The sequence below is a fragment of the Harmonia axyridis genome, chromosome 7, assembly GCF_914767665.1.
Source record: "Harmonia axyridis chromosome 7, icHarAxyr1.1, whole genome shotgun sequence".
Taxonomy (NCBI): Eukaryota; Metazoa; Arthropoda; class Insecta; order Coleoptera; family Coccinellidae; genus Harmonia; species Harmonia axyridis.
This window is the reverse complement of record NC_059507.1, coordinates 21,355,989-21,369,973: the sequence shown is the minus strand read 5'-3', so window position 1 is coordinate 21,369,973 and position 13,985 is coordinate 21,355,989. Positions and strand designations below refer to the sequence as shown.

The following is a 13,985-nucleotide window of genomic DNA, read 5'->3' as shown; positions in this document are numbered from 1 at the left end:
TTGAAATAAGGAGTTTCTGATAAGGATAAAAAGCTACTTATTTATCAAAAATTATAATTTCTTAGCTATGTGTTACATACAAAAAACAAAGATATAATTATTCTCTGGTCTACAGGACATTGTCTTATTATTCTATGGTTTATAGGACATTGTCATATTATTCTATGGTTCACAATCATATGAACTTATAAACCACACATTTTGAAGCTTTATTTTATTTGTCCTGAAGCTGCAAATATAAGTTATCTGAGTGTTCTGCTTTTTCTCTTGTAAAAAACGATTTTACATCCCACATTTTCTTTGATTTTATAAAATAGTTCAGACAAAATATTTATTGCTTATTTTTATTGATATTTTTCCATTTCATCCAACATATAGTCATATATCAAAGATTTAACATTATTACCCCATAGAAAATCAAGATGAGTGAAATGGATTTCTGGAACCATACGTTTAATACCATTAGGAAGTAAAGTTTCTATGATCTCAACATCCTGTAAAGCCAAAATTCTTAAATCAATACCAAATTCGATAAGATCAGCTTTTTTCTAAATCTCACCTTATAATCCACACATTGATCTTCTTTTGCGTAGTGAAGAGTAACTGGTGCTGAAATGCTAGATAAGTTGTAATTTGGGGGTTTTGATGCACCATATTTCACCAAGTTCACAATAGAGCCGTAGTCATATTGCCTAAACAGACCTAAAAGATTTCTTAATTTTAAAATGCACGTTATTTTGTCAGAGAACATAAATTATATACCTCCATTCAAAAATAACTGGAAATAATGGAAACCTTGCTTAACAGCAAAGCCAGAAGGTGAGTTGGAAGCTATAACCGGTAATATTGTCTGAAAATAAATAATAATCAAATATATAATGCACAACATTCAGCCATCAGAAGCCATTCATTATTGATTGATTTACGTTATGTACTTGTATTCTGTTATTTGTACTCAATATCAATGATCTAATTATACATAAATGAGCCCTTGGTCGATCGTAGAGGATGAAGCACGGACTCCAACATTAAAGGGAGAAAGGTTGAGTTGAGACCAGTAAAGACAGAATTTGAATATCAACCAATGATAGAATAGAATTGATTAGTTCAATATACAGGGTACCTCTTTTAACATTTCTTCGCTGCATGCAATCTAAGGGCGAGCACTTTAAGGATTTGCAGTAAATTTTTACTAATACTGTTTGTTAAAAATATTTTTCTTTCAATATAAATTATACGATCAATTAGAACATCTCTGTTTCATTTAGTTTTATCGGTAACATAATTCCATAAAAAACACCCTATAACTTTGTGAATATTCACCTTATAGAACACAAACTGCAGGTTCATATAAATTTGAATCTATGCATACATTTGTGCTACAAAACTACCCACTTTCCCTATTCAAATTCCTGATGGGGTTTCAACCAGATCCAGGGAGTTACTTGTAGAAGCAAACTTCGTATCCCAGATCATGTTTCTTGTCATCAAAAATGTTTTTTGTTGTTTTCACAAATTCTGATTCGTTGTTGAGTTATTGAGGGTGGACACTTTTAAATGAAGCACCCTATATAGAACCAATAAAATTATGTTGTAACTCCGGTCAGCTGATGGCCTGATGCAAAAATCATGCGTTTCACTGGTCACGCAATTAGTCTTGAGCCTAATTAGTAAAAACACAAATTTTCTTGAAAATAAGACTTCAACATAGTCATCTTCAAGACTGATGCATATTGCATATGGAAAAATTCGTCCTTGCTTTCGAAAAAGGCAATCACTTCATCATTAGAGCCTAATTTTTAAGTCAGCATACCACCTTTTAACCGTTGTTGGCGATGGAGCGGAGTCTAGCGATTGCTAGAATTGCGATTGGTTAGATAATGTCGTCGAGACGAGGTGGTCTATGAAAACTGTCCGAGGAAACCGTACCTTAACACGTATCAAGCCATTGCTTTGCTTGCACGGTATTTTTTACCATAACTATACACGCAACTCATTTTTATCCATTTTTCAAACAACATATGTAGCATTACTTAATCTTCAATATTGCGAAATTTTGACAGGCACCTTTTGAAGCTTGGTATTAACTAGAAAAAATGGTGTAGCACTGGAGGTATCATCTATGCGCCAAGCTTAGTCGATTCCTCTCCCTTCACGCGCTATCTACTTACATATTATCATTAATCAAAATTCACAAATGCTTATAATACATAAATTTTATGCATAGATTATAGATTAATTTAAGTATTTCATGCAACTTGTCTTCTATGCGTAAGTAATAAAACAAATTACCATATTAAACTCAGTTGGAGAATAACCAGCTCCAATTGTATACAAAGCCTTGCACAAGTCGTAAGTCTCCTGTCCTTCGAGGCATAAAGTTTTCACCACATCCAAATAAAATTCACTATGGCGCAAAAATTCATGGACATTGAAAATCAAAGAGGCTAGCTGAAATTAAAATATTAATAAAACAATAAGAAAAATTAATAAGATCGAATATTAAGTGTAGTAAAAAGAAATCCATTATTTTTCCAATAGGTGGCTTTAGTTATCTGTATCTCGCGTTGTGTACGTCCGTTCGGGTTCTAAGAGATGGCGTTAGGAAAATGAGATTTCGTACTACAAAAACTTTCCTGACAGTTTTGTTTGAACGCGAGTCGAAGATGGTTCTAGCAAAGAAAAAAACGCATATAGGTACATTGTCGTCATATAAGCACTCTTTCGATTTCCTAAGAGTCGAAGATTCCACAAAAAACCGTTTGGAACCATTTGCATAAGGCTGGTCTCAAGAAGTAGCTCGATGTATGGGTACCACAGGAGTTAACGCAAAATACCTCATGGACCGAATTTCCATCTGCGAATCGCTGCTGAATCGCAACAAAATCGACCCATTTTTTGAAGCGGTTGGTGAAAAGTGGATCACTTACAACAACGTCAAGCGAAAACGGTCATATTCGAAACGCGGTTAGCCGGTGGAAACGGTAACCAAGCTGAAGGAAGCAACCACCCAGAAACTGCCTCTTCTCAATTCTGAATTTTTTTTTTCCAATAGGGAAGGCTTCTAAAAGAGAGGCGTAATGATATTACCTTTATAATGGCAACAAGTTATCGAACCAAACGGCCCATATTTGACATCAATCGGATCATTTTAATTATGGTAATTAAAGCTTTTTTTCCTGCAAAAATAATCGTTTTCTTTTTACTTCATCTTATAATATAGGAGTTTCCAATAGAAATTATATATTTGAAATAGTTATAATGGTGTATTATTTTTTGACATTTCTTCAGTCATTTATGTTCAGTGGGTTATGTCATTTAAGGATGGAAATATACATGCTTAAACATCGTTTAGAAACATTTTTTTATTCATTGCTCATTTGTGAATACTGAGAGAAATTTGGGAATATTTCATGGACGACATTATTCAGTTAATCGACTCATTATTCATCATTTCATCGTATTCTAGACAAAGTTGAAAGTGGTACCGAGTACTGCTCAGTAATTGGCATTGGTACTCTTGTATCTCGTACACAAAATTCACTTTCAAACATGTCTTGAATACGGCGAATTATGAGTCCATTAACTAATTCTTCTTAAATACACTGACGAGCCAAAGAAAAGATTCTCTAAGATTTTACACTCTTTTTTCCAATATACTTACATGTTCCAATTGATTCAATAATAATTTGTTCTTCATCTATCTTTCATTAGAAAAACAACTAAGTATGCCCGACTGTTATAGACATATAGGCTGAAAAACTCGATAAAAGAAGCCATGTTCGAATAATTATTCACGATTCATCGTTTATCAGTTACGTTCAACATTGGTTATTGAAAATTTTGTTAACCACTCTCTGAATGAAACATTTCATAAAATGAGTTTTCCAGTTGAAGATTGGGCAAGAATAATGGCACTTATTGAAAATGAGCTGAGCCAGAGATATGTTGCTAGAAGAATGAATGCTAGCCTATCCACATTCGAGAGAATATTGACAAGGCATCAGGAGGCAGGCAGGCTGAACAGAAGACCTGGATCTGGAAGAGAACGGTGCACATCGTTGAGGGATGACTGATTTATGGTTTTCACAAGTCTTCGAAATCGCCATCTTACTGCCGTTGATGTTCTAAATCGTTTGATGGAGGTACGTCAGGTAGGTAACATAAGTGAATCAGAATCAAATCCAGAACTTCTCAGAGAGCATCTAATTGTGCGTCATCAATTTGCACGACGAAATCATCTTTTTTCTTGGATAGAAGCTGAGTTGGCCCTGATATTAGTTTTAGCATTCGAGGTGCTGATAGTCATAGACGCATTTATAGACGTCTAGAGGATCTCTTATGGTTTGAGGAAGTGTGTCTTTAGGAGGTCGCACAGAGAGTTGGTTTTTATAAATAGCTTTTTAACAGCAATAAGGTAGGTAGAGGCAATTCTTAGAACTTCTTTCTCTTTTGCAGTTAGGCTATTAGCCTTTTACTGCTCAATCTCAATATAATTCACCTCTGGTGAGCTATTTTGATCTTCTCTAGCAGGTGGTAATATGCCACTCAGAAGATTTGTGTAATCATTATACAATCTCTGTGCCAGTGTAAGTTTGGCCTTGACACACACTTCCTAGGGAAGTGCCATCTTCGGTCTTTTGTGTTTCTTAGGGGCTTTTTCATTATAGTCACAAGCCTTGCTTATAAGGGGGTTTGCGTGATTTTTCATCCTACTGAAGGTCTTCACGCTCTGGTCTTTTAGATGGTTATCTAGGAATGGTATTTGCAGGTCTTCATGTATCCGTACGTTGCTGACAATTCATGGTTCATTTATGGCTCGTCTCAGGATCGTATTCTGCACGACTTGAAGTCTCTGCAGATGCGTCTTTGCGGCGTCTCCCCAAGCCGGGCATGCGTAAGACATGACTTGCCGAATGGTGGACTTAAAGAGAAGAAGCTTGTTGGAAAGAGACATTTTGCTGTTTTTGCAAAGTAGCGGTTGTAACGCGGCAAGTGAGTTTCTCCCATATACTTGGCCTCGTTTTTCCATTCGATCCTCCTACCGAACATTACGACGTATCCTTGGGGATCTTTTTTCTTTCGGCTGAAAAGAACGGCTTCGCTCTTCTCAGGGTTTACTTCAATTCTCCATCGAGCAAACCAAGATTGAAGTCTGTAGATGGCTACTTGCAGGTACTTCGTTACCATTTTGGGACACCACGAACTAGCAAGAATGGCGGTATCGTCATCGTACAGTGCCTTGGAGGTTTTCTCCGTTTTTGGCATGTCGGATACATATATTGTGAACAATAATGGAGATAGCAGAGATCCTTGCGGGACTCCGGCTGAAAAATACCTTTCTGAAGACAATACTCTGTCAAATCTGGCGAGAACTTGCGAGAATGCAGGTAAGAAGTTGGACTATGGAGAGTGGGAAACCAGACGCAAGCAGTTTGTATAACAGTCCTTTGTGCCATATTTTATCAAACGCTTTGTCCACATCCAAGAACACAGCCCCTGTGACTTGTTTGCGGTTATACCATAGACTTATTTGATACGTCTATGGGTTATACCCATCCATGATTTGTTCCACTACTCGGAGCACTTGTTGCACAGTAGAATGTTGGTTTTGAAAACCGAACTGTTCTAAATGTATGATCTTCTTTCCTTCCGTTATTGTCTTTAATCTTTTCAGAATGACTGCTTCCGTAACCTTCCCTATGCACGAGAGGATTGATTGATTGTGGATTGAGACCACATTGGCTTTCTCCCATTCCTTTGGAAAGTACCTTAGTCGTAGCGTAGCATTGACTATATTCATCAATGCTTCTAAGGTTTTCGAGGGAGGTTTCGCAACGTCAAGTTAGTGATGCCGTCCGGTCCTGGTACCGTTTTCACTTTACTCGACATAATAGTGTTCTGGATTTCCTGAACGGTTGCAAAACCAACTGCTTCCGTTGATTCCTTTTTCAAGTCTTTTCTCACTTTGCGGCTGCGTCCTCGATGTGGTCCAAATCCACATAGTTGTAATTAGGGCTGCATTGGCTTTCGAGGTTATCTGTGAAAGCTTCATCCTTTTTTTCTGGACTGTATACCATTCCTTGTAGACCGTGAATCGGTGGGGTTAGTTTCCTATCTGAGCGCAGTGCTTTGGCCATCCACCAAACACTGTTGTCTTCTTTGGAAAAAGAGATTATTGTCTATTCCCAACGATCATTCCGGACCTTTCTGAGAGCTTCCTTGACTCTAGCGTCGAGCTGATTGAACTCTTGACGGTCCTCAGTCCTTGATATCCTCTGGGATCAAGTTCTTCTGACTAGGCAAAGAAGAAATTCGTGTTGAAGCGATTAATGACGTTTTGAAGATCTTCGTTAAGGACTCGACGGCTGAGTTCAGTTACTTGGAGTCATATATGAGTTTAATCAGACCCATATTTGTCGTCATTTGGTCTTTGAAAATCTGCCAGGAAATTCTTGTGGACCATGTTGTACCTTATATACCATTACTGGGAGAGAGGGAATTTTAATGCCTGTCAAATGCAAGTCCACATATTGCTGGAATAGTGACAGCGTACTTGAATGAGGTTGGAAGGTTCAACTGGCCAGCACGAAGTCTTGACTTGAATCCCATCGGACATCTATGAGAACAACAGGGAAGGTGAGTCAATCATCGACCAATAATTTACAACAGCTCCGTGAAGCCCTCCGTCATGGATGGGAGAATATTCCATAAGAGAATATTCGAATATTTGAAAGCTATAATCAGAGCTAGGGGAGGTCATACTTCATTCTGATACTGACATTTTCAGTCTCAGTTTTTCAATTTCGAAGTTTTTGATTTATTAAAAAAAAGCCTATTATTTTTGTATAAAATGAATAAAAAGTTTCATTCCTCTTAGGGCAATTTTCTTTTTGTTACTATATGGAAAATTTGTAGTAAATCGGAAATTATTGGAAATTTTTGAAATTATTGGAATTATTATTCAGAAAGATGGACGTTAAATTCAAAAGAGCGATCGTGACTTGTGTAAACTGATCTTATCCTAGAATAAGGATGTTTTATTATTCAATCAATGCTTTTCTTAGTTATCGTCTCACTGCCTTGGTGAAATCGATATATTTTTTACGGATAAGAAAAATAATTTAGATATGGGAAAATCTTGACTTATCTGAGTTCGATACATGCGAAAAACCGTCAGGGTCGTTCTCAAATGACACAGCAAAAAGGTCGTTAGGCAAAGTCGAAGTATGTTTCTTGCTGAAATCGACAGAAAAATTTAGTTTGAAGTAGAGGTAGGGTCTCTTATTGAAAAAGGATAAAAATTTTCTAACCAATGATCTAATTGGCATGGTATCTTGGGGAATTGTTGGGGCGGTCTTAGATAAGTACGATGTTGCGATTTTGTTGAGATTGAAGTTTTTAGATCAGTATCGCTTAGGGTCTCTTATTGAGAAGGGTTGAGAATTCGAACGTCGGTCGCGAAACCGCAAAACAATTTCTTTTCAATATCAGAGTAATATTTGATGAGGATAAGTTAAATAGACGGTAAATTGGTATATGAGTGAGTTTTCGAGATTTTAAGTATTCAAGAAAAGGGATTGTTTTGGCTCTGAGAAAGGAAGAATTAGGTCAGAAATAGAAAAACAGGGATTATTTTTTTTGGGATAAAGTTTAGAGTTCGTTTTGGTATAAATTAGATTAGATCGGAATTCGCGGATCGGGAGTGAAGTTATTATAAAAGGAATTACACGTTTCGAGTGAACAGTTTGAAGAAATTAAAACTAGGTTTAGGCTGGGCCTAAAATACTCACCTAGCATCGCGGGATAAGGGCAAGTCTTTTGGCTATTTAATTTTTATTTTTATTTGTTGATTTTTGAATGCTTTTTCGATGAAAATAAGTTTATTTGAGTAGTCCCGATTCTCCCAAGTTCAAAGTTGGTATTTTGTTTCTTTTGTTTGAATAACAGATTATTTGAGACATTTTTTGTTTTTTCATAAAGTTTTGGCCGTTGAGTCAACATAGAAATTTCGGGGATATTGTAATTTTGGATATTTCTTATTTTTCTTTATTATATTTGGTCTTAAAATTTAAATCGACTTTTATTGACCCAGTAAACTAATCCTGTCCCTAGAGAAAGAAAGTCAACTAAAAAGACCTGTCCATTGAAGCGACAGGCCGGACTCACACATAACATCTTTGTGAACTTATATAATTATTAATTCTCCGAGACCTCTGGAAAGCCGCTCTTCCAGGGGTTAAAAGAACATCTCAACCGGAGATAAGTGAACGTTGGTCAACATACTCTGAACAACCCGTTCATGACAAATTCTCATGAAAATTTTAAGTAAGAAATGTATTTGAACAAACGACCCGTTATTTCTGCCCACCAGTGTATTCTCAGTATTCACAAATGACTAAATGAGCACTGACTTTGATACACCATTTTAACAATTTTTAAACGTTGTTGAAGCGTATATCTTTCCACGTTTGAACCGCTCAACCTACTGAACATAAATGACGTAAGAAATGTCAAATATAATTCACAGTGACGTCATTATAACCATTTTAAATTGTGTAATTCCTAGTAGAATGTCATTCATTTAGCACCTTGAGTTCCTTGTGAAACTTTGCCATTGTCCTATATTTAATATCCATGTTATTAGAGAATAGTGCTGCAGGTCCAAGCAGAGAAGCGTGTCTTATTTTTTTATTGTATTCTGGCAGCAAGGAAGCCATCACGAAGAATGTTGTCGTACCTTGGGAGTGTCCGATGTAAAACAGACTCTCCTGATTGGTAGCATTCAATATGTAGTCAATAGTATTTGGTAAATCGTATTTTCCCATCTCATGCCAACTAAAAAAAATCATGGCTATCTTGATTTATACTCAATGACATTAGAAGTCTTATTCCTTTGAAGAAAAATCTCTTCAACTTAATTTTCAAAGGAAATTTCAAATTTTCGTTGGGTGTCGAGATCGTGACAAGAAGACTCGGCATTTCAGCCGAAATAAAATTGTCTATGGTTCTGATGAAGCTATCAAAAAATGCAAGTTTCTAAGAAGCTTGAAATGATTTTTTTCTTTATCCATCAGTATATAGAAATTGTTCCTAAATTGCAGGCTCAAACGAAAATGACAAATTCATCGCATCAATTTACAAAAAAGTCCCGCAAACACTTTGTTTTGAAGTTCAAGTTTTTCTCTCAAAGCACCTTCCCTTTACAAGATATTCAACTTAAATTTGGCACTGATAGTCCAATTTAAATTTTTGATCATGTAATATCATGGGGGCCCGCAGAAATTTTTCTCAGGGGGGGCAAAATGAAAATTATTGAAAAACGATAAGGCGTCCCTGATTGTCGTAAGCGACATCAGTATTCCGTTTCTTTCTATTTCTGTATTTATATTTATCACCAGCGTCTATTCTGAATTTCAAAAGATCACTAGAATTGCCAGAGTTCTTGTTGCTCTTTCGTATAGGTATATCGTGAGTTCCACAAAAAACTATTGTTTTTATAATCGGTAAATTTTTTTGTCTATTTTCTGCAATACTTTTTTTCTTACCTTCATCTATTGAAGACAATATGTCAGGTTTTTCATTTGATAGCACATCAATAAAATTTTTAGCACGGACAGTTGAATCCTTATGCCAAGCGGAACTAGCATAATTTTTGCCTGCATGTGTAAATCTTTGTATTTTATGTATGGTCTTTTTATGAATGCGCCTAAAGTACTACCATGGATCACAGATGATGGAAATATTACACAGTATTTACACAGTGCACCTTTAAGGGCTCTGGAATAAACCATCCATTCATATTGATCCAGCCATTTATAAATAAATGGTCTTTCATTTGGTCCAACATCTTGTCTAAAATAAGAAGTTGCTGGTGGCTTATATGGCATTCTTAGTAAATCATATTTTTGTTTGTTTTGAATAGATGAGAAAGCTATAAAATTTCCAATATCTGTTGATTGTCCAAAGTCCACCGCAAAATTTGGGAAAATTCAAGCCCGCATGTTGAATTTCGCTATATTCCTTTTTTTTGTATTGCTTCTTTATTAGTACTGGAGGAATGAGCCGCCATTTGTATATAAAGCTTAATATTTTTAGGAGGCTGATTGCAATTGTCATCGGCAATTGATTTCCTTTCGAAAAATTTCCGAATATCCATATTTCCAAGGGTAAATCTATCATAAAAACATGAACATAAGTAAAAATGACTCTCAACAAACAAAAAAAAACAAGGAACGGAGCAGTCTTTGGGCACTGCCGAAAGGCGCCTAACTGAAAAATCAGCTTTGTAATTATTTATAGAACTTATCTATAATAACGTAATATGAAGTCACAGACATTAAAAATACTCTCTGAACACACTCTCAACGTGGTTTGTCTAGAATAGAAATACAAATGAAAAAATTCTATATTTATCCCCTCCATTCCTACTTCTTCTCGAGAAAAAAAATATCTTGATCGGAGAATGGACAGTTATTATTGAAATATGAGAGAAGCCGCATGAAGAAACCCACATCAAAGAAAGCGCCTAAAAAGAAGCCGCCCATAAAACGATCATCTGGTGACGTTCAAAGAAAATGCCGATTGCCGACACGCATGGAGAGTATATATAAGATGAATTTATAAACAAATGGACACGCATGGAGTGCTTTCGGTTCCATGATTTTTCTTCACCCAAGAAGTGCTCAACGCGCCTAAAAAAGTTTTCGATTAAAAAAATACCTCTGCCGATTATTGTTATATGTATAGTATGTAATTACATTGAAAACCGGAAAATTGCTGCCAATCCATTACTTTCCTTTTTTCCCTTTGGATTGAGAAAATAATATTGAGGGTGACGAGGGTCTTGTGCTGAAAAATGAGGCAATCAAAATCTCAGGGGGGGCCATGGCCCCCCCTGGCCCCTCCCTGCGGGCGCCCATGTGTAATATGCTAATTTTGAATTCAAATCTCCATGGTGATATTTTTTTGTGGAACAGTACCCGCTTTTTTCGTCCAGAATTTTTTTTAATGGAGTACTTGTAGTATAAAAATTAAAAAGAATATTTGGTCGAGTACTACACTTTTTGGTTTCTTCTAGTTTTGTCACATCTGCTACCGATTTCGAGAAAAAAATTTGAAACAATCCTTCATTTATCCTCAGGAAAATCCAAATTATTATGAGAATCCAGTTAGTAAGCTATGATGAATAAATTAATTATCAGTTTTGGTATTTATTTACACAATATTTCTGTAGCGAAAATTAATAGATTCGATAAACTGATATAATCATCAGAAAAAGTAGGTTTACAAGAAACACCATGTAGCTCGAAAACGAAGCGATTACGATTATATAGGACTATTTTCTAAAGATTACCCAAGGAATCTGTTATTTACCTTTGTACCTCCATTAAAGAATACCCTGTATATTGTCGAAATCTCAACCCGATCGGATTTGTAATTACGGAAATATTCAGTATTAACTTGTTTTTTGCAGTACTTTTCTAGAATTTTCTACGGCTCTAGCGATGAAATCAGCTTGAAATTCCGCTCGGAGACACCAAGGGCGTAGAAATGGGGGTGGGGGGGTACTGGGAGTAATCACCCCTATTTTATTTTTAAAATTATCCAAGAAATATCTCAAACTCAGGAACACACAGTATAAGATAAGAACAATCGAATTGGTAATAAAAAAAATATTTCGAGTAATTTGGTTCGAACTTCATTATCAAACATATTTTTCTCACATTATAGATATAAATAAACAGTGTCGTCAAAAAAAATTTTTTCGATTACTCCCCCCCCCCCAAAAAAAAAAAAAGAAATTCACCCTTGTCGTGTCGGAGACTGAAATTAGCATTTCCTATCAACACCCGAAGTCTCAGTACCGACTATTCTATGGACATGGAATTATTGGTTGACCTTTTTCCATAATCTTGAATTTTATACATATAGTTCTGGTTACCCTATGAGCATGAAATTTTGCACGAAAAATCAAATTAGCTATCATATCATTCAAATGAAAATTTTCATCACAACCGAATCTGCAATTTTGAAATTAACAAAAAAACCAAACTTCAGTACAACAGACAAAACCAAATTTGTGGACGGCTTAGTCATCTACGGATCAAACCTTATCATTTGAGATCATTTCCGGTTCAAAACTCGAAAAACTTAGACATCTTGATGAATTTATGTGATCTATTATGTGAACGAGCACTCAAAAATTATCACCTGAAATCCCAAAATTTTGATTTATCCTTATCGGGGTCCAAAGTGATATGACGTCTTGAATGTGTATTACCTCTACAGTTCAATAACCACACGTCATACCCTTCGTCGGCCAATAAATAGCTAAGACTTCTACCTGGTCCAGCATTAACAAAGTCTGTAGATTGGCTCATCAATCCATGGACCAAAAGCACAGGAACTTTAGGGGAATTTGAGTAATATTGATGTCCATTAGCTATTCTGTGGACACTAAGTAGGTATCCATCTTCTGTTTGTATCACGTGGGTTTCTAAAGGATATCCATACTTTTCCAACAGTTGACTCTAAGAAAAAAATATATTGTTCAATACCTAAGTGTGGAAAGTCCAACTTTTCTCGCGAGTGTCGCAAACACACGAGCGAGAAAAGGACTTTCTCCACATGTTTCACACTATACTTTTCATACAACTGCACAAATTTCAATAATTCAAGTAATGGACTTGATTCAAATCAAAATGGCCTTCGATCATTGATGTGCTAATTTATTGCGTTTCCATAGAAACGACTCAAAAGCCCAATTTTAGGAAAAGTCCTTTTTCCTAAGACTGCTATGGAAAGTAGCGTATTCTTCACAGCTTACTCAATTTCAAAACCATGTATTGCTTATACTGTGGGAAATATTATTTCACACAATTATTTAATTGGGCTTTTGAGTTTTTTCTATGGAAACGCAATGAATTATCACATACTTTTAACGAAGGCCATTTTGATTTGAATCAAGTCCATTACTTGAATTATTGAAATTTGTGCAGTTGTAGGAAAAGTGTAGTGTACAACATGTGGAGAAAGTCGGAAAGTCCTTTTCTCGATCGTGTGTTTGCGGCACTCGCCTTTCAGGCTCGTGCCACTAACTTCCACACTCGCGAGAAAAGTTGGACTTTCTCCACTTGTTGCACAATATACTATTTCCTACAGCTGCACAAATTTCAATAATTCAAGTAATGGACTTGATTCAAATCAAAATGGCCTTGTTGACATTATCTGTTCATTTCTTTGTTTCTTTTGTTTCATAGAAACGACTATCAAAAGCCCAATTTCATTGGTCTACCAAGCGAGGTGTGGGCAAAGTGCCGTGTGGAATAATATTTCTCACAGTATGAGCAATAGGTACAAAGTTTCGAAATTGAGTAAGCTATCTACTTTCCATAGCAGTTGTAGGAAACACTAATTTCGAGACATTTACAAATACAAAGAAATCAGCCTGAATTTTATGAGGGAAAACTTTCAAATACCTGTAATCAAACAAAGCTAAAGAAAGCATGAAAAATAATTATACATGAAAACGTGAATAATGAAATAAGGTTAAACTCAACACATTTTCGACTCGATTTTTTTTAGTGTAGGAAAATACCATACTTACAATATTTAGCCCTGCATCAGGATGCAGATAATAACTGATTTTATTTTCAGGATTATTGAAAGATTCAGCATTTGCATCGAATCTCAGTACAACGAAAACTAAACAAGCAAAAAAAAAGTAAACAGACATCATAAATTATATATTCACAACGAAATTTCTCAAATGTGCGCGTACACCATCAAGAAATCATTTATAGTTCGAGTAAATATGTGCAAAGATATTCAGGGATGTTATCAGATGTTTCATCGATGATTGTTTCAATTAAAATTAGATCTAAGATTAAATCAAGTGCTCTATTGAGAGGACAGAAATATCAAATTTGCTTCTGATATAAAGTATTTTCACGATGACACTTAAAAAAATTCGCTCAGTGTAA

General features: G+C 35.6%; 1 protein-coding gene across 1 annotated transcript; it reads right to left on the bottom strand.

Moving 5' to 3' along the window:
* Positions 1-37: 37 nt before the first annotated feature.
* Positions 38-13,808, bottom strand: LOC123685421 (lipase 3-like). The gene is made up of 7 exons (XM_045625110.1): positions 13,610-13,808; positions 12,214-12,533; positions 8,592-8,838; positions 2,293-2,451; positions 763-850; positions 560-702; positions 38-494 (listed from the first exon to the last, which is right to left on the bottom strand). Exons 1-7 carry the CDS (start codon positions 13,739-13,741, stop codon positions 345-347), a joined length of 1,239 nt encoding a protein of 412 aa, XP_045481066.1. The 5' UTR covers positions 13,742-13,808; the 3' UTR covers positions 38-344.
* Between the last annotated feature and the right edge of the window lie 177 nt (positions 13,809-13,985).

Bases quoted from the DNA above. Each gene is read 5' to 3' on its own strand.
- LOC123685421 (XM_045625110.1), bottom strand. From the start codon at position 13,741: ATGATGTCTGTTTACTTTTTTTTTGCTTGTTTAGTTTTCGTTGTACTG. The intron at 8,839-12,213 runs GTGATAATTTTT...GATTTTTTTTAG, and splicing joins TCAAAATTTTGGGATTTCAG to TTGGCATGAGATGGGAAAAT. The intron at 495-559 runs GTGAGATTTAGA...TTGGCTTTACAG, and splicing joins ATCAATGTGTGGATTATAAG to GATGTTGAGATCATAGAAAC.